Source organism: Pinus tabuliformis, chromosome 1_2 (genome assembly GCF_031772625.1).
Source record: "Pinus tabuliformis cultivar Carrire ecotype Pingquan chromosome 1_2, CPIR1, whole genome shotgun sequence".
Classification (NCBI taxonomy): domain Eukaryota; kingdom Viridiplantae; phylum Streptophyta; class Pinopsida; order Pinales; family Pinaceae; genus Pinus; species Pinus tabuliformis.
This window is the reverse complement of record NC_142298.1, coordinates 84,211,171-84,233,165: the sequence shown is the minus strand read 5'-3', so window position 1 is coordinate 84,233,165 and position 21,995 is coordinate 84,211,171. Positions and strand designations below refer to the sequence as shown.

At 39.0% G+C, this 21,995-nt stretch overlaps 1 protein-coding gene across 1 annotated transcript; it reads right to left on the bottom strand.

The window, feature by feature from the left end:
- Positions 1-19,440: 19,440 nt before the first annotated feature.
- LOC149204542 (linoleate 9S-lipoxygenase 5-like) lies at positions 19,441-19,881 on the bottom strand. Its single transcript, XM_089397154.1, has one exon. The coding sequence runs from the start codon at positions 19,879-19,881 to the stop codon at positions 19,441-19,443; it is 441 nt and encodes a 146-aa protein (XP_089253280.1).
- Between the last annotated feature and the right edge of the window lie 2,114 nt (positions 19,882-21,995).

The following is a 21,995-nucleotide window of genomic DNA, read 5'->3' as shown; positions in this document are numbered from 1 at the left end:
GAAGAAACCTAACTCTGATGGAAATCACGATTTTGTAATTTTGGCTTTGATTCATCATCCATGTATACCTCATCTATGTGCTCTAGCTAGTTCTCTTTTATAAATAAATACTATTTTCCACTTTCTGAAAAATATGGTTGAGTTAGATACCATGATAAAATATTTAGGCTTCCAAATAAAAGAAAATATGTATAAAAAAGTCACAACTAGCAATGATTGATAATGAAGGTGGAGAAAAAACTAAACCTTTACTCTAATCTATAACTATCCAAAGGGGGTCCGTTGGTATTGGTTAATGTTATTTTATAAGTAATTATAGTGTATTGGATGTCACTTGCTTGGAAGCCAAAATGATTTTTCAAAATGACTATAATATTATGTTACATATTCATTTGGTCAATGGATTAAGATATCTATTGCTTTAGTACCTTTGAAAAATTTACAATTCCAAAGGTGCAAGGATGTCGAGGTTTAAATAATATATTCTTATTTTTTGAGGCTTTATCTACAAAGAATATTTGGAGTATTATCCAAGGTGAAGGGCCGTGGGCTCAAGTTATTGAAGACAAGTCTATAGCTCATAACATAATGGAGGAATGGTGTTAGAAAATCATAAAGGCAAAAATATTTTCTTATCTTGATAATTACTTGTTATTTCTATGATTTTCTTATTATCTTATTTAATGTCTTATGCTATCTTCTTATCATCAAGAAACTATAAAAAACATAAACATAAAGATCAAGGACACAAGATGTAGTTTCTCAACTAGGGAAAAATCTCTCTTTGAGGTTAAAACCTAAAAACATCTTCTTTTCTTTAAGAACCAAATCAAATGGGACAACCAAGACCTTTAGACCAAGACAAGGACTTTCCTCCAACCATCAAGCCAACCTATCAAGTTGATCAGTCAAACACTAGCCCATTTCTTCATAAGTCAACACAAAATTGTTCCTCACAAACAAGTCAACAAGGTCTCAAACTGTTCTGTCATATTGAAGCTTATATTGTACCTCTGGTCCCACGACTCTCATACTTTACCTTCAACCCTACAAATCTCATATTATATCTTCAGTGCCTGCAACCTCATTGTTCCATTATAGACTTTTACACTAGGATTCTAGATTCCTTCACTTGGCCTTCTTTTACTTCTCGCAATAGGATAGACCCTTCTTTTATGTATCTCACTTCATCTTCACTAGTAGCTGCAGATCATTTTTTTTTTTTCATACTTCCAAACTAGGTTGAATGCTAGGGTATATATAGTGGTTTGTGACTGTTCTTTGAGGTTGACATGAGAATCTTGAGGCCGACGTGTAGGCCAATTTGATGGTGGAGAAGAATTACATTAAAATAATTTATCCTTTTGATACAAAATGCCCAATAAGGGTCTAGACCATGATGACAAGGACATAGACTCATGACTGAACCCTAGAAGCCTTTAATGGAGGATTTGACATAAAAATAAAATAATAGAGCATGAAACCTGTGCTAATAAATAATTTTCTTTTATAATAAAAGTTTCTTTTCCTTTCTTTTGACAAATAAATTATATCATGAATCAAATACAAGTATGAAGACCGATACTAGTTACATTTCTCAACAAATGGATCATGAATCCCATAAAAAAATTACTTAATGCCTCATCTTTTGGAATGTAGTTATTACATCATTTTCGTTAGATGGAAATCGATTGGTGTGTGGGAGGAGGAGACAATGTTCAAATTAAATTGGACCACCTGATTGGCAGTGGGTGATTCCATAGTGTACCTCCTCAAGTGATTCATGATCTAATATATAAGGATTGTATACCTTAAGGAAGAAATCTAGATGGGATAAGACTACCTTATGGTAGCAAAACTAGCTTACTTGGAGAGATATTAGACTAATGAGGGGACCATCATATGGAAAAGGTATAATGACACCCTAAAATTTTCTTTTGTAAGATTAAGGGATGAAGAGGATGAGATTGTATGCTCACTAAATCCTACAAATAAATATATTCAAATAATTTGATATAAAATGTTGGTTATAGAGGGAAGAGAATATATACTAGTTTAGTGGTGGAGATTAGTTTGTAAATTTAAGTGTCCATCAAAATCCAAAATGTTCAAGTGGTTACTATTGAATAACAAAACACTTACATATGATATCTTGTAGAGGAGGAACATTTATGGTCCTAGATGGTGTTGTTTACGTAAATAGGAAGATGAGACAATTTCACATCTTATCATGTCTAGACCTTATGCAAAGCATGTTTGGAAAGAAGTGGAAGGAATGATAGGTATAAAAGTGGTATGGGATCGGAATTCCATTTAAGAGGCTCTTAGAATTTGGTGATTAAATAGGGAAAACAAGAAAATGCAAAGCTCCTCCATTAGACATTGCATGGATAGTCTAGTTTTCCATAAAGTTTAGGACAATGACACTTGACCACTTAATTGTTTTGTACAAGGAATAAATGTTTTATCTTGATTTCCTCGTTTCCACAATAACCAACTTTTCAAACAATCACTTGAAGGAGAAATGAATAAAGAATTTCTAGGGGTATACCTTAATACTGCTTCTCAGGGAACCCCCCCTCACCTGAAAGAATGGGGTAAGGGTAATACTTCATTTCTCTATTTCTTATAGCTTTTCTTTGAAAGATTGAGTAGGTCATGTATCAAACAATTTCTCTGCACTTATAGTGCTCAATTTTGTATTCTTGCTAACTCAAGAACATGGAGTAACTCATATACCAATTTTTGGGGATTTGCTTCTTGTTATAAGGTGGATGAGACAAGAGTGTGCTCTAAACAACTTCACTCTCCCACCATTGTTTCTTTATATATTATCCTTACAATGAGTGTTCACTTATATTTCATTTGCTAATACATATAGAGATATGATTTTGATTATGGATAAACTATTTAAATCCAAACTTGAATGAGATCTAGCAGTATGGATAGTCTCTCAAAAGCAACAAGGTCATAACATTTAAGAAGTCTTGTCTTTGGTCTAATGTTTTCTTTTTAGTTTATCTCAAAGAATAATAGATGGAATATGATTGTTAGTTGTAATGTCTCGATAGTCTCTAAAAACCAGCAAGGTCATAAAATTTAAAATGTCTTGTCTTTGGTCCAATGTTTTCTTTTTAGTTTATCTCAAAGAATAATAGATGGAATATTTAATGATTGCTAGTTATAATGTCTCAAGGAATGATGGATGCAATATTCAAGAATGGCTAGATACATAATGTTTTTTTATAATGAAAAAGTTTTAAAACCAACAAGGTCATAAATCATAGTACATGCATCAACCTTGTATGTGATTTAAAAGGTCTTGTCTTTGGTCCAATGTTTTCTTTTTAGTTTATCTCCAAGAATAATAGAGAATATTTAATGATAGTTTGTTGTAATGTCTCCTGGAATGATGGATGCAATATTCAAGAATGGCTAGATACATATTTTATTTATAATGAAAAAGTTATATCTATCTATCTATCTATCTATATATATATGAATTAGTTTTATCTTTTATAATTTGTTTAATTAGTTTTTACATGTTCTTTTAAAATATAAATACATTAGCATAGTAATAGGCACCAAAGTTAAAAAATTATCAATATATTATATAATTTAAAATCAAGATCAAGTGAGACACCAAGTGGTGCATGAGACCCCTTTGTTTTAAGGGACAAGGATCTACCTCCTGGCAATGATGACTTCACTGTTAAAGTCTATAAAAGTATACATACTCTGTCTCTCCCTACAGTGATTTGGCTAATTTGACTGCTAATGTATATAAAGGCATGCATACTTTACTTCCTGGACTTCGACCTATTACTTCTTAAGAAGAAACAAATCATTAAACCTACTCAAGTGGCAACACTTCAAATAAAACATAATATGGCAAAGCCAACTTTTAACTTTTCTTTAAACATCTGTGTGAAATTTTGATCATTTGTATAATTCAAACCCTTAAATGCAATATCCGGATCCTGGTTCCGTGAATTCCTTCCGGGTAAGGCAATCCAGTGGTAGCAATATCAATCGATTCAGTGACCTAACCCTGACGTCCTCAGAAATCTGGTACTGTTTTCTTGCGTCATGGCGGCCCGGGCAGGGTGGCACTCTTAATGAACAAACGTTCAAAACGACTCCCGTGCCGTTCAGACATTGCCATAAAGCTGTTTTTTCTTGACTAGCTGCCCACTCACAGAACTTGCCTTTGCCTCAGGGTTGGAAACAGACTTTGACACGATTCCAATCATTATGAATGCGGAACAAAATTCCGTGATACTGTTTGTGATAACGTTGATTTTCTTGATTGTCGAGACTGATTTTGCTACGCATCCCAGTATCATAGATTTGGTCATAGGTGAAAAGTAATTACAAAGCATTGCTCCAAAAGGCCACTACGGTTATTAAATTGAGAAAGTTTTGTTTTGGCTTTAAATAGTAAGTGTCATATTATATTTTGTATTTAAGTTGTTTTTTGTTTTGTTTTTCTTTTCAAGGAATCTTTACACAAAACAGAATAATGCCTTTGTCACATTTCTATCAAAAATTTTCAAAATCTTACTTTTGCAAACAATTAAATGTTCATGTAGAAATTTCCAATAGTGATGTTCACTAAATCATTTACAAAGCCCACAAGTTAGCATTAAAGCAATACCCAACGAACAATATAAACACACATAAAATAATAATATTATTTGATCTCCCTTACAAAAGGTGACAAGCATCCAATCTGTATTACATCAATAAACAATGATTTTTTGGAACCATAAGGAATTTGAAAAAATAAAATAAAATAAAGTAAAAATTCATAGTTTTTCTTCTTCTTTCTGATTGAGATTAATATAAAGTTTAATTGATTTAATGTATAAAAGGATAATGATTCTTTCATTGTGCAAAATAAGTAAGGAATGGTATTTGATGGATCACACTGCAAATCTATTTCGGTTGTGTGGAGGGCCTCTTTTTTCTTACACATGTTTCCTTTCTCTGTAGGTTGTATGTTGGTCATGTATACCTAATATTGAGGAAAGGTGGATTGAAAGACGATAATATAATAGTGTTTATGTATGATGATATTGCTTATAACAATGAGATTCCTTGACCAGGGACTATCATCAACCATTTCAATGGAAAATATGTCTATGCTTTTTAGTCTCGGAGCTAATGTGTTGATGATAATATTATCTCCATTTTCTTGGTTGAATAATTAGTAGGAGGAAGAAGGAGAAGGACATCATTTGCTTCTATTTTGAGATAACTAATGGGTCCAATATCAAAGCTTCCTTTTGGGGATTTTTTCCAAAGCAATGTGTAGCTAGCAGGTTCAATCCAGTTACAAAATACCTACTGAAATGAATTATTCAAATTAGATTGGAACTATGCTGAAATTGTTTCAACCTCATATGACATTGTAAGTAATTGTTGGTGTGATTGAAGTTGGATTTTGTTTCTCAAGTCACATTATGATGTAAGCACTTGAATGGAGAAACTATAACCATAACACAACGAAACCCTTCAATTATGTATCTATGAAATACTTGAGATCAATGTGTCAAAGTGAGTTAACAATGACATCGCTTGGTGGTGCAAAAATGACAAAATAGAATGCCCATGGTAAAACCAGGGGTTGGTTTGTGTCATTCCTTTCTTAAAATGAAATAAATACCACATATTAAAAGTTAAACATGCATAAACCCTGAAAATATACTTTCCCACTTTGTGTCAATGAACACATTTAATTTTCTATCATGAAATACTTCATATTACCAGAAACACTAAAATCTCAAGATAGGTTGTATTTCCTGAATCATGGGTAGTTCAATTTCACATCAACTGGAGAGTGGTTGGAGTGGGTTGGACCATGGTTAGTCTATAGATCAGAGGGAGTTTCAACACAACTGGTCAATGTTTGATTCTCAGCATAACCTTCTAGGAGTACAAAATGTAGGGTTTCAATCACACACTCCAGATGGAAAATTGGTTGCTTTATATCTCAACCAAAGAAAAAAATAAAAACGTTGGAACTTGTGTTATGCACAATAGTAAGTGGCTCATGATAGCCACTGATGTTGACCTTTTTTTTGCCCCTTAGTAGGTTACAACCCAAATTCAAACAAAAACTTCACTCAAGTTATTGAGACTATTATATCAGAATTATACAAGAACTTCACTCAAGTTATTGAGACTATTATATCAGAATTATAATGCTCAGTTGCAGGTTGAGTTGTGGCCTGGTGAGAAGCAGGTTCAAGACTCTATATTTCACACTGGTATGGTAGTGCTTCCAAGTCCCTAAAGTTGTACACTTCATAGAAAAAGCAAACCCATAACGCTCACAGTCAAATACATATTGCCATAACTATACCAGTAGAAAAGTGTTGGATCTGATTAAAAGAATATAACTTTGAATGACAAGATGAAAAAGAAGACAAAAATCTTGCAACTTGGAGACAACTGCCTTTAAGTATGATCATTTGTTTAAGAAAAACTTAGCCCAATGTTTCAGCAGCCTTTTGTGAACAGCGATGCATTTTGAAATGCATGTGAATGCTTGATGAGAAATGTTGTCGCAGTTGCTTACCCCACTCTTATAAGCAATTGTGACAACGTTTCTCACCACAAAAACTACCTGGTCCTTAAAAATCACTTTTAAAATTATTAATATAAGAAACAAACAAAATATGTAAAATTTTAATTACTAGTTAAAAAAACCAAAAAATAAAATGATTTAAATTTCCATACTCAATTATATAATATTCATAATATCATCTTTTCCTCTTAATACATTTTATCATTGTTGGCTTGATGGGCCTTGACCTAGGTTCAACATTAAGTAGCCAAGCAAATCCCTACACTAATGGCCCTTTCGGCATCAATCCGCGGAGCATGGACTGAAGTCTCACCCGAAGTAGTATGGGGGGATGCAAGAACCAAGTTTCCGCACCCTGAGATGGTTGTGATGTCGGTTATATTCCCTAACCCTTCCTTCACGTAGACCGATAAGCCCTTTAAGGCTGATCAAAGTATTTCTCTTATTCGTCCTTGAAGCCTCCACGAAAATCTCTGATCGCCCTTTGCGGAACCCAAATAGATAGATCAGGCACTTACGTGCCTCTATAATTAATCTTACTTCTATATTTACTCAAATTCGCTTAAGTATTGGTTAACTTTAACATGAATTATGATTATCTTCGCGTAAATAGATATTCTTACTTGCGTTCATATGATAAAGTAAAATACATAGATTCGTGCATCAATATAGCATAAATTCATAACCACAGTATTCAACATAACATAATCACAACATTCATAACAGAAGTAAAATAACACATACACAGATAATTCTAGAATACTTCTCTTTATTGATAATCCAGATTTCTAGTACAGACTCTGACCACCTTGCGCACATAGCTTTAGGGGTTTGCGCACTCAGTTGTGGACTTCTACCTTAGGCCTCTGCGCACTCAGGTTAAGAGCCTCTTCCTACGCTAAGACTCTTCACTCTTAGCTCTCACAGACCCATAAAATTACTCAAAACTCTCCCAAAAGCTTATGAAATGCCTTAGAATCTTCTAATACTCCCTTTTTATACAATCCAATGGTCCGCGGACCAAGGTCAGATCTCATTAAGCCGATAGAAACTATCTAAACTAAGGGCGGAAACCGTTTTTGACTGCTTACATCCTTGCACTCGACAACCACAAAATGCAGAGACTTTACATTCTTTACACAAAACTTGAGACTTTAGCCCCAAAACTTGGGCTTTTAACCCCAAAATTGACCCGAGGGGACTCGTTTCCAATAGGCCCCCAACACAAATCTGGTGACTCACCCCTGAGTCACTTTGTTGGCACAAAGGTCTTGTCGCGAAGACCTCCCAACTCCACTTGTACCACTGCGACTTTGGCGGTTCACTGTATTGCCGCCTGCTTCACTGGCTCGACGAGCTGCTTTGTCGCTAGCTCTGTGCTGTCTGCTTGTATTTTCTGTTGTGTCACCTGTAGACTGGCCAATTTCCCTTCAATGGAGGTAGTGAGTACATAGGCCTCCTCTAGCCAAGGCCCCAATCTGGCCTTGAGTACTGTCTCCTTGCGCTAAGCTACATCCACCTATTCTTTCAGTGCCTTTTCTTCCTCCAGCTTCACTAATCTTTGTGTAATGGCAACGGTCCACACCATCGCTTTAACCTCATCATATCTCTACTGCAGCTCTCGTGCCTCTGTCTCCAACCTCTGCATAGTGGGATCCTCCAGTAGGTTGGTGACTAATTCAAGTGAATGCTCGAAGAGTGCAGTGCACTCCTTCATGGCGACATCCATAGCTGCTACTACATCTTTGACGGTGAGCGCTACTCTTTAACCTCTGGTGGAGTCGAAGGTTGGGCGTTCAACTCGAGCTCTATAGTTTTAAGGTTCAGCTCAAACTGAACCTTAGCCAGCTCTGTTCTCGCTTCATGCACTCCAACAACAAGCTTCCGGATTCTCACATCCACTGGCGCATCTTTAGGAATATCTAGTTCTGGCACAATATTGCATGCCGCAGCCACCACCTTGGTCATGTGCTCATTCTTTTCCATGGTGTACTTAAGAATATCGATGGCAGAATTATTTTGGGCAGCCAACTGAACGTTGTTCAACTTTTTCTCACTCATAACATTCAGGGCACGCTGTTCGTGAACCTGAAGTTCCGCGATCACACCATATTGCAAGGTGTGAAGGGCCTCACTTGGAAGCACGGCCAAACTTAGCCCAACCCTCTTAAGGGCGCTGACAGTGGCCCTATCAGCTTCCGTTTTTGCAGTTAGTGCTCCATATGGTAGCACTATGGCCTAGGGATCCAGCGTGCGCACCATGTCTGTTGCCTCCAATGTTGCAGACGCCAAACTAGTTTATGCCACGCTGCTTCTCCCCACACTGGTCTATACCTATGATGCCTAGATCTACATCTCGTATAGACCCGTTTGAATGGTACCCAAGGCCTATTGCTACTGTTGCTCAAAGTGCTACAGCAGTTTCGCAGTCACATCCCTCACTACATCGCCAATGTCATTCAAATCACCCTCTGTCAAGGTGATTGGGTCAAGGGATGTTTTTATGGCCTTGGAATTCTTCCACGACCCTACTTTCTCCTACCTACTGTTGCGCTTAACCCAGAACGGAGTAGTCTATGGGTTTGTTCCTCCCTGGTCGGATCATTGCTCTTCCTCTTCTGTCTCCGGGGAAGGAGATTTCTGACTCCTGTCAGAGTCGCACTCCTCCTCTTCTTCGTGCCCTTCTTTCTACTTCTTGGCAGCGCACTCCACTTTGGCTTTATCCTTAGCCTCTTTCTTCCTCTTCTCAGCCAACTGTTCCATCTTTAGTTTGGCCTCTTCCTTCTTACGCTTCATTGGAGAGTTGCTAGACCCAACTGTCAAGTCTAAGGTCGTGCGCCACTTCACTAGCTAGCGGTCGAGGACCTCCGTAATCCCGTCGTGTGTGGTGAGGTATCGAAGGTCATACCACTTTTTCTCAAGGTCCTTTCGCTCTCACATGGAGACATAGTGGATGTCCGCCTTGAACTCCACATACTCTGCCAATTGGTCGAAGACAGTCGGTGACAACTGCGGTTTGCAGTTGATGGCCATGTTGATACTCATCTCCATCAAGATGTAGAAGATCTTGCTATCCTAGACCCTTTAAGGGTCCTTGGTGGCCCAAAGTGAAGCGAGCTTCACTGCTTCCAGTAAATCCTACACGATCGGAGGAAACTGACTATCCTCCGATAACTCCCATGCGACTAGTACTATGGATAGCAATGGCCATGCATAGTGAAAGGTTTTATTGTAGTTCTACGGCTATCTGCAGTTTGTGAGCAAATCACTGCAGAGGTAGTGTGCTCAGTTCAATTGTACACCCTCTGCACATTGGGCCACTAATTATACAACTGGTGCCAGCACTTCATCTATGTGACACTTTCTCATAATTTTCCCTGCCAGGATTTGGGTGGCTACTCTGATCGCAGGGTCAGTTATACTAGAAATGGAGTAGCCATGTGACTTCTTGACGAGCTTAAATTTGTCCTTCATTTTCTCGGTGAGGTCGCGCTCACCTATCTTTCTGCCAAATGCCATGGCCGGATTTAGTCCTGAATGCAGCAACCGAGTGATCCTATGGATCAGCATGTTAGTGATTGGTATTGGTTCTTCCAACCACAGGCACCCATCGTGCACCAAGCATAGCAGTTGTTTGATCACTATCATGGTTATGTGCACATGGTTGTAATGCGACACCCATAGCATGTTTAGCAGTCCTGCCTTGTCCACCCCTTTTATCCATTTCCTTGGCTCCAGTGCGGTCACACCAGTGTCCTTATAGAAGACACAACGCATGAACTGATCAATCACTAAGTGGGGAAAGCGCTCCATATCAGCGAAATACCAATCCTCCAGTTATAAAAGGGGGATGCGCACCAGGTGCGGTCCGTGAAATGCGATCTTGTCCAGAAACAACTATGTATGTAGCGTGACCTTGCTCTCATCAATGTCCTTGGGGACCTTTACCTTGCCTCGGTGCAGGGGAATGTGTTCGGGTAGTTTAGAGATAGGTTCGAAACCTTCAAAGTCAACGTCCTCGACCCACACGTCAATGTTGTCCCCACCCATATTGATATCTTCACTATCTTCTTGAGGTTCCAACTCAACTACCTTGCCCTTTTCCTGCGTGGTGGGCTTTTCCTTCTGCGGGTGTTTTCTGGGTGACGCTCACACGGGCGGTGTCACTTTCTGCTTATCTTTCTTTGTTTTCGAACCCTATTTGGTCGGTGTAGGCCTCGGCCTAGGCGACCTCGGCGATTTGGGTACCTCTGCAGGTACTTCAACACTTGTTATCTCCAGAGCTACTTCCTTAGTTTCCATTGCTTCTCCAATGCTCACGGTTTCTACGGTTGTCGACATGATATTAGACAACAACTCGTGCATTTCCTTTGGCAACTTCTCAAATGCTGAACTCACTATCAAAGCTTAAAATTTCCCATGGTTCATACGTGCCTGAGAGCTCAACACCTCATTTCTCAAAATGCCAAGTGTTTTTCGCTGGGCAACCACCTGTAATTTATAGGCATTTTCGAATTTAAATCCAACCGTTCCCCCCAAAAAATTTCATTAATAAATGTTGGATTGGCGGAAAATTTTCAAAGATCTTTCCCTTAAATTCTGACTTAAATGTCACCCCCTTGCTCCATTTAGTCGTTTTCCCATTGCCAAGTCATGAACAGTGACCATAACGATCACTTTCTAGCTTCCCTACACGGTCCCTTCTTTGAAAGCCCAGCTCCCCTCACGCTTATGTTAGCACTGTGACATTCCTTCGTTCCGCACAGTTTCCCATTGACGCAGCTCCATATCCTGGGTAGTGTAGTTTATAGTCCCACACCCCCTTTCAGCTGCCTAGAGCGCTAAGACTATGCTTCCATCATGTAGTCATCTAGTCGGATCGCTGATGTATGGCTCCAATCAGCTGCCATTCACTCTCTCTAGGAATGGCTCTCCATTCAACTTTACCTACTTAACTACTCCACCATCGGTAATCTCCTTGATGACATAGCGTCCCAGCCAATGCATCCGAATGTTTCCTGGAAATTTATCAAACTTGTTGTCATATAATAGAACTAAATCATTTACCTTGAAGGTGCACAGTTTGATGTGCCAATCGTGCCATGCCTTTTCGTGCTCCTTTTTAACTTGTTGATGGAATCCAGTTATAAATCTATCCTCTTCAAGCTTTGTTAGTTGTGCAAGCCTCTCCTCTAGGGCTCTGCAAACTGCCATTCCTGTGAATGTCACTACGCACAGACTAGGTACAATGTACTCCATCGGCATCACAACTTCTACCCCATAAACTAGTTTGAATGGTGTTTGTCCAGTCAACTTCTTGCAAGTCGTTCTATAAGCCCATAGCACTGCGGGCATGTGCACATCTCAGTCCTTTCTTTGACCATTGCAAACCTTTGTTAGTGCACTCTCCCATATTTTATTAAACGTGTCCATCATCCCATTAGCCTGCAGATGATATGGCATGCTCTTCTAATGGTAAACCTGAAATTCCTCCGACATCGCGTTGATCGTCTCATTAAGAAAATGCGTACTGCGATCGCTCATTAAAATTTTTGGACAGCCAAACCTTGTTAGCACGTACTCAAAGATGAATTTTACTGATGTCGCGCTTGTACATTCCTTCACAAGTTTCTCTTCCACCCATTTGGTTAAGTACTCAGTCACGGTGATGGTGTACTGCGCATACATCTTCTTTCCGGGTGGTTGAATTGGTCCCGCAAAGTCAATTGCCCACTTCTCGAAGTGTTGTAACGATATCTACAGATTCAGAGATAGCTCATCCCTGCACAAGGGTCTGCTAGTTGTTTGCAATGTGTCACATGCCCTACAATACGATTTTGAATCCTTATGCAAGGTCGGCCACCACAACCCAGTGCGTAGAATCTTTTGTGTTGTTGCTTTTCCTGCATAATGACCTCTTGTAGCTCTGCCATGAGCCTCAATGAGGATGTTGTTTCGTTCAAACTTCAGCACATAACGTCACAATATTTCATCTCATCTGATTTTGTACAAGTGCCTTTCAATGATAATAAAGTATGCTGTGTGCACCACCAATTCCTTCTTCTGTTGGTTTATATATCCTTCCGGAGCCATACCTATTGTCAAGAAGTGTACAATATCTTCAAAGTGTCTGTCCGCAATGCGCACTGCAAAGAGTTATGCATCAGGTAGTCCTTCCTCCAAATTAGTAGGCTCTTCTCCAGTTTCAATGCACGACAGATGATCTGGTCCTGGATTCAATCGTCTTGGTTTCACAATGACTTCAAAATCATATTCCTAGAACAACAAAAACCACCTGTATATATTCCCCTCCAACACAGCCTTGTTGACCAGGTATTTCAATGCAGAATGGTCTGTATAAATCTTAAAATGTCTACCCAACAAATAATGCCTAAACTTCTGGAGTGCATACAACATAGCTAATCCTTCGCGCTCTGTCATGGAATAATTTTTCTCAGCTTTGGACAACTTCCTACTTGCGAACGCTATAGGGTGATCCAAGTCCACTTCACTGGCATGTGTCAGTATTGCTCCTAGCGCAATACATGAAGCATTCACATTCACATGAAAATCCTTCTTCCAATCCGGGAAGACTAGGATCATTGCAGTGACCATTTTCTCCTTTAGCACATCCAAGCTCTTCTAGCATTCTTCATTCCAGCAGAACGTAACATCCTTATTTAACATTTTTTCCATCGACACGGTGATCTGGGCATAGCTCTTGATGAATTTCCTATAGTATCCCATATGCCTCAACATTGTGAGCAATTGTTTCACACTCCTTGGTGCCTCCAAATTGATTATGATTGTGACTTTCGTAGGGTCTACCATCAAGCCTTGTCTGTGTACCACATGACCTAGCAAGATCCCAAAAGGAACACAGAACAAACATTTCTTCAGATTAAGCATGATCTGTTACCTTTGGCATGTATCTAGCATCAAGTGTAGACTTTCCACATGGCGCTTTACCAATCCAAACACTGTCCAATCGTCAAAGTATACCTCCAAAAATTTGTGAATGAAATCCTTGAACGTCGCAATGACTACACGTGAAAAGATCGCCGACATGTTCTTCAGCCCAAAAGGCATCACCATATACTGGAAGCATCCCCATTTAGTCGCAAAGGTCATCTTACTTCTATCCTCCAGCGTGATATTAATCTGATGGTACCCAGAGAACCCATTAGTGAAGGAATATGCTTCTTGGATGCCAACATTATCTAGGACCTCATTGGTGAACGGAGTTGGGAAGGGATCATGCACACAGGAATCATTCATCTTCTTGAGATCTATGCATATCTTTATTTCTTCCTTCTGCTTATTTTCCTGAACTACTATTGGGCTCACCCAATCATATTCTTCCATCAATTCAATAATACCTGCTGCAAGCATCTTATCTAACTCTAAGCGGACCCATTCTTTATACTTCAAATTTAGGTGGTAAGGTCTTTTCTTCACAGGTTTGACATCCAATTTTAGGGTGATCTTCATGACACCTAGGTCCCCTGTTATCCCTTTCACATCTGAAAACTCGTGAGGAACAGATCCTGATATTCACGGAGTAGTTTGGCGACCTTATCTACTGTCGCGTCATCCCAATAGTCCCCAATTTTTGCAAACTTCGACTCTACCTCCATGCCAATGTTCACTTGTATAGTTTTGAGTGGCTCGGTTATGTTTGGGTTCTCTAGTTGCGGTCCTTCAACTTCGTGGTGACCTTCAGTGTCTGGAATATTAATATTCCTCGAGTCTTTGTCTTCTTCTTCCGCTATTACATTGTAGCACTCCAGCGCGTGGCTTAGCTGGGTAGTCCAATCAGGTTGAATCAAATCTAGAGGATCTTGCGGTATCCTGAAAATTGTTGCCTTAACCTCCTGCAATGCTTCATCAATACTTTCAAACCCATCCTTAAATTTGAACTTCATAAAAAATCCTTGGCACAACACATCCCATTTTTCAGTGCCATGGCAGAGTTTCATCTCTAAGTACCAATTCATCGGTATAACATCCAAGGTATGACAAAACATATGTACCCACTCCGGCTGAGGCTTCGCTCCATATTCTTCACTCCATTTGGCGAAATGGTCGCGTGGATCATTTCTTCCATCATACTTTTCTGTTAGTCATACTTGTGGGTGACCAAACCATACTCTCATCATTTTTCTGTGTACGTGCCAATCATCAAAAATTTCCTTCTGTGTGCCCCACCATCTCGCAGGTGTAGCACGCAGTGCCCATTCCAAGGCCTAGAAGCGATGTTTCTTTCACACTTCTCTCTCAAATGCATCCAAAAAGTGATCAACGTTTGTTAAACCATCATAGTAAGGCATATTTCTTACCTCTGACGATACACAGCGCAACGAATTTGTCATCATATTACAACGCAGCATAGATACTTCATGCAGTCGATTCTACAAGTGTTGTAGTTCTTCATCTGAATATGATGTGTAGGAACTTTTGTGTCCCATGAAATACGTCCATCTGTTGTGGCATTCACCCAATCTAATCTCACGTCATTATCTTGTAAATCTGGTCCAAATCATCATCACTTTTATTTTCGCGGACTGGTTCAATATAGCACGGTCCAGTGGCACTACTATGCGGAACGATTTCTTCTCAAATATCATCTTTTTCTTCCTCATATTGATTACCCCATTTAATTCAGTGGCCCAATTGATCCCAAGGAGTGCAGGGTAGGGATTGTTGTCATCCACAATCTCTATCACTTCAAAATCAGCTAGTGCGCTTGCGCCTTCAATATCAAATGTTACCCCCTGCAACCTCCCCATTGGGATGATTTTATGTTGATTCTCCATCCTTAACTGAATCGGAGACCACTTGTAGCACACGTCTCCCCATTCTCTCCAATTTCTCTTTCGGCAAAACGTTTTCATCCGATCCCAAATCTAAAATAACCTGATCCATCTCATATTCTCCTATCTACATGTTGAGTCTCATCTCATGTCCAGTTCTTGCCTTATGCTTACCAAGCTTTCTAACTATGCATGGTCCATCAATATCCTTTTCCTTTCCAGCGCACCTATTGATCAGCTCCTACAGTCCCTTCACAGCCTTGCTATCACGTAGCAGTTTCATGTAGGTCTCCAAGAACGTGGTAATCATGGATGGGTCCATTTCTTCACCCAGCTTCTCTTGACTCCCTGAGGTAGAGACCTCATGGAAACTTTTCTTTGCTTCCATAAATGTTTCTTTTGCATGTTCTAAATCAAACCTGGTCTCCTTTTCTGGTGCCTTGTGGACCCACTCACCTTCTTCAGGCTGCTTTCCCTTATCCTCACCAATCGTCACTCCATTTTGCATCACAATATTTACCTTAAGGTCTTTCTCAAGAGGCTCAACCCTCATCATCTACAGGTTATGAGTTGGTTTTGGAGGCTGTGCCCCCTTCTAGCATATCTTAGCTAGCAATATAGGGCAATCCTCCATCGCATGGTCAAACTGGGTACAATAGTGACATGACAGGCATGTCAGATTTGGGCAGTCTCGCACGTAGTGTCCTGGTCCTCCACAAATGTAGCAAATAACCTGCCCCCGACCTATACCAGGTCCTACTCCAGCTCGGCCTCATTCGCACCCCTAATACTCACCTCGCGCTCCTCCAGTGCCTTGGTCCAGAGGCCACATTTCTGCCTGCACCCTGTATGCACGTGTCCTGTCCATCATTAACTCGTAACTACGACAATTTTGTTCATCAAGTCCCACTGACCTGACAGAAGTTGCAGAAGAGATGTTGCGGTGTCTGTACGAATTTCTACAACAAGTGGCAATTGTCTGTCGCATGTTTCCCAGCAACCTAACAAATAGCATACCATAGCGTGGGCCCTACACTTAGCCCTGCTGCAGCTTTCGGCCTTAGAGGCATTGGTCCCCTTGCTGCAACATAATTTGTGAAAATTGGACAGTGATCTTTGTCATGCCCCTGGATTTTTCACTTCAGGCACCAAACTTCTTCGCACACCTCGGGCTGTGCTGTTCTATATTTCTTCAGACTCTGCATTTCTAGGCAAAGGTTATGCAACTGCGCATGAATCTATTGAACCCCCATATTAACATCTTGCATTGGTGTCTCATATAATCTCATCGCAATTTCCAGAGCTTCTGCCTGGGTCCCAATCTTCTACTGTGATAGCGCAACCCTTAGATGAGGCAGGAGTGAAGCCACAAACCATTCACGGTGCTGCCCATCAGTTAGATTCATGTTAGCCTCATGGATCGTACACTTCAATCTCTGATCCAAATCCCAGGGTGTCTCACCAGGCTTCATCATGATTTCTTTGAATCCCACAATTGATTGCACCTCAGACTTAGGTCTACTAAATTCCTTATTTAACGCAGTCTAGATATCTGTCAATGCAGATATCGGATTATCCATGCAATAATTAATGTACCACGTTTGTGCGCAGTCCTACAAAGCACTAACCAACATCACTTTCTTCATTTTATTGATACCCTGAGCTTCCCATACAGTCTTTTCGATGAACCAAAATTGGTCTGGATCTTCATTCTCCATGCCCTTGAACACAAGTAGCTTTACGGAGTTCACCATATTGAACGGTGGCGGAGGTGACGTAGGTGTTAGTGAGGGTGTAAGCGGTGGAGTTGAAGATGGAGGTGGTGTGGGTGGATGAGGTATTCACAGGAACCCTTGCTTTATCAACTTAATAGTGCTTTGTGGAGAAGCCTATGCTGCTCCCTCGTCGTCACTCAGAGGAGGTTCAATCAGCGGGCTATATTCAGGGCCTTTTCTTCCTCCATCCCTAAAAGTCCTTCCACTTTGCATAGCCCCAAACATCAAGGTAACTTCATAACCTGATTTTCACACAATAGAATCTTAATCCAAGTATTTAACGATTTTAAATACTTACCTCTCGACCCTTTGAAGAAGTGGCACTTTGCTTTGTTATAACTCACTGAATTATCGACTGTGAACTCTGTCACAAATCATCCTATGATATGATTGAGCTAATGATCGAAAAAGTGCATGATCTTATCTTCAGAGGCCTCTAATCTCCGCACTAACTCCGGGGTCCAAACAACCAGACCGTCAAGCCTCTATCTCCCTTGGTCGTCTGCCAACTTCATGATCCACACGTATAATTCAATCGGGAAGGAACAGAAGAATATTTCATGTATCTCTATGTACAGATATCTTTCCAACCACTATTCTTTCGTTAATCTAGGATTCCTGTTTTCTTGCGCCGTGAATTTGTGGATCTCTCTATCCAGCCAGTCTTCAATCTCTTTCTTAGTTAGATTCCAATGATGCGACATCACACATCTTGTTATGCATATCCAGTCCCGACAACGGAAATAGTTGTTGGCTTGATGGGCCCTAACCCAGGTTCAGCGTTAAGTAGCCAAGCAAATCCCTACACTACTGGCCCTTTCAGCATCAATCCGTAGAGTGCGAACTAAAGTCTCACGCGAAGCAGTATGGGGGGATGTAGGAACCAAGTTTCTGCACCCTGAGATGGTTGTGATTTCGGTTATATGCCATAACCCTTCCTTCACGCAAACCAATAAGCCCTTTAGGGTTTATCAAAGTACTTCTCTTATTCATCCTTGAAGCCTCCGCAAAATTCTCTGATTGTCCTTCGCAGACCCCAAATAGATAGATCAAGCACTTACGCGCCTCTGTAATTACTCTTACTTCTGTATTTACTCAGATTCGCTTAAGTGTTGGTTAACTTTAACATACATTATGGTTATCTTCGCGTAAACAGATATTCTTACTTGCATTCATATGACAAAGTAAAATACATAGATTCACGCATAAATATAGCATTAATTCATAACCACAATATTCAACATACCATAATCGCATCATTCATAACTTCTCTTTATTGATAATCCAAATTTCCAGTACAAACTCTGACTACCCTGCACACACACTTGCAGGGGTCCGTGCACTCAGCTGCGGACTTCTACCCTAGGTCTCTGTGCACTCAGCTGCAGAGCCTCTTCCTATGCTAAGACTCTTCACTCTTAGCTCTTGCAGGCCCATAAACTTACTTAGAACTCTGCCAAAAACTTATGAACTACCTTAGACTCTTCTAAGACTCCCTTTTTATACAACCCCATGGTCTGCGGACCAAAGGCGGATCTCATCAAGCTGACACAAACTATCTAAACTAAGGGCGGAAACCCTTTTCGACTGCTTACATCTTCATGCTCCATGGCCACAAAATGCGGAGACTTTACATTCTTTACACAAAACTTGGGATTTTAGCCCCAAAACTTGGGCTTTTAACCCCAAAATTGACCCCAGGGGACCTGTTCCCAATAATCATCATAAAATAATTAGTTCAAATCGTTATATTATTTAAATTTACCATTAAATTTTTAAAATTGATATTAAAAAACTTATTAATACTTAAATTTGTTTATTCTATTGGAACTTGCATTAAACAAATTTCCAGATGGCTGTATAATTAAGTCATTTTAGAATTCGCACCATAAAACTATGTTGATCAATTGTAAAAATATACATAAATTCAAATCAATTCTTGAGATAATATTGTCGAGACAAGCCTAGTTCATATTGTTCCGTGAGGTTTGGAATTACCCATTTGGAAATCCTTGGGAAAGGGTAGTTTTACTTAAAAATAAAATGTTTATTTTTCCATTCCAAACGAATAATTTCTTTAAAATACCCATATTTTAGGCGTTCAACGCATCAGATGGAATGAGATGAAGATGTGTTGGATGCATTCCATATCCAATTCCCAAAGGTGGATACATCCCTAGAGATTTTACAGGTAGCTTTTACATTGAAGGATCATATGCTATAACTAAATTATCAAGTTATGAAACTAAAGTGACTCTCATTAGATGGATATGATGTTGGGAATGCCATGGTCAGTGAGGCCACCAGTCTTTGATAAATCAGTAGTGTTAAGGTACAGTAACGTGTAAGGGACTTGTGTCGGCCTGTGCCTGTTCTTGAGATCGCAATTATTGTTTCTGTCTGTTACATTTTTCTCCACCAGCACTAACCTCGACGAAAATAGGTTAAACACTTCATCTACTCCATTGTCACTGGCCCAGTCTAGCGTGGATCCATGTATTTTCCCCAAATATACTTCGTTCTTGGCATGCTTTGACAAGATCTCCAAAACAGCCATGACTAGGGTAGCCTGGCTTGGAGTAGACACAGTTTTAAGGTAATATGTCTGTATGTCGCTCAACATTTCAGAGTATTCCTCCGACCCTTTTCTCTGGAACATGGCGTCTGCTAATGGTGGGATGATTGGGCATGTATACTCCATACTAATAGTGCCCAAAGTTGACAGCTGCATGGTGAGTAAATGCCAGACAAAGTTGAACTGTGTGACTTGTCAGATATCTGTCAGTCAAGTCTATGCGGAAATAGGTTATTCGTTTGTTGATGCCATTATCACTATGTTTGTTGTGTGTGCGTGAGAAAAGGTGTAAGAAATGATGATTGTCAGGTGGGTAGTGAGATTAGAAGGGTCGGCATAAAAATCTATGTATAGATGTCACACTGAAATGCGAAGTGTAGACAAAACCAAGAGGTTCACTAATTCAAAAGAAGGCCTATCGGCCTAAATATAGTTGTTGTTGTTATTTACTAGGTGTAGATGAGTTGATTTGTGTTGTATTTAGCTACACAATTCTAATAATAAATATTTTATTGTGTTTTTTTTTATATTTAATAATTAGATTGACTCCACTTTAATTTAATTTATTGTTTAAAAAAAAAAATTAAACATTTAATAAGTAGATTGACCCAGACATTAAATTAATCTTTGAAAACAAAATAATAATAATAATGCAATCTTTATATAAAATTGTAATTAAGAAATATTTGGTGTTATATCTAAAATTAATGTTATATGTTAAAAAGAATATGAATTTATTGCATATAATTTTGACAATAGTTATAAGGGATATATTTTTTTTACATTTACTATTTTCTGAAAATAGGAGAATTAAACATACAATCTCTCAATAAAAAAATTACTCAATCAATTGAACTAACCATTAAAAATAAATTAAGCATCAAAAACCAATTAATATCTATTATATTGAACTAACCTATTAAATAAATATATAATTATTTTCCAATTAATTTTATAAACGATTATATTGTCACCATACATTTTAACATGTTCTTCCTACTATAAACCATTAAACCATCAAGAGTTAGTATGTACATGGAAAGTTTTTCTAAATCCAATAAATATATTTGCTTGTACAACCAGATTAAAAATATTAATGTAGTTAATATAGTCGAAGGCTTCATTTGTATCTATCATTGATAAATTATTATTATTATTATTATTATTATCCAATTTTAAGGTCACAGCCAAGCTAGACACCAAATTGGTGTATGAGACCCCCTGGTTTGTGGGACAAGGGACCCACCTCTGCACAGTGATTTGGCTACTAAGTCCACGAAGGCATACATTCTCTACTATATAAATATATACCAAAAAAGTCATACATATATACAAAGGAATAAATATATAACAAAAAAAAACTATTGCAACAAAAGTGTTGAAGAGCTTCTATCCTTTACAATCAAGATATAAGGCAATTTTCCTAAAATTAGGTATGCTTTGAAAATCCCTAGGAAATTGGTGGGCAGGGAGCCACCTAACACGAATCTAATTTTTATACATATATACAAAGGCATAAATATATAACAAAAAAAACTATTACAACAAAAGCATTGAAGAGTTTCTATCCTTTATAATCAAGATATAAGGAAATTTAGTTATAACTAATGCATTAGGTGCATGTGAAGATGTGGTGATTGACAGGAAATCCATAAATGGGTCAAGAGGGATGGTTTGATTAATGATCTCGTGGGAGCTCATACCTGTGATGGAGAATATGTAACACCATATGGGTTGGGGACAAACTTAATCAACACTACATATGCCAGTGGTTCCTTTGTCTTATATAGTTCTTGATGGATAACTCTTGAGGGGCTATGGGACCATCTTGAGGAGCCAAGTGTCTGATATTAGATTGGGATGTCGAAGTTTGGTGGGGGTGTAAGGAATTTCATGCTTGGGGTTGTGTACCTTAGTGAGTGTGGAGGGAGTGGGACAACCTTGCGAGATTCACAAAGTCATTGAGTACTGGGACCGAATGCCTACCTTGGGGCAGATGAGGTCTAACACTTGGGGCCAACCATAGGCTATGGTATAGACCGATGAGGCTTATGCCTGGTTCCGAAAGTGAGAAAAAGGATAGATATTCCTAAGGATTTCCTAGGTGTTGTGGAAACTTTTGATACCTGCTGGTTATACTAGTTCAGCAGAGGGTGTAGGGAAAACTTGAAGTAATAAATAATTAAATAAATAAAATGTTAAATGATTCAACTTAGCTTCAGGACGAAGTTCCTTAAAGA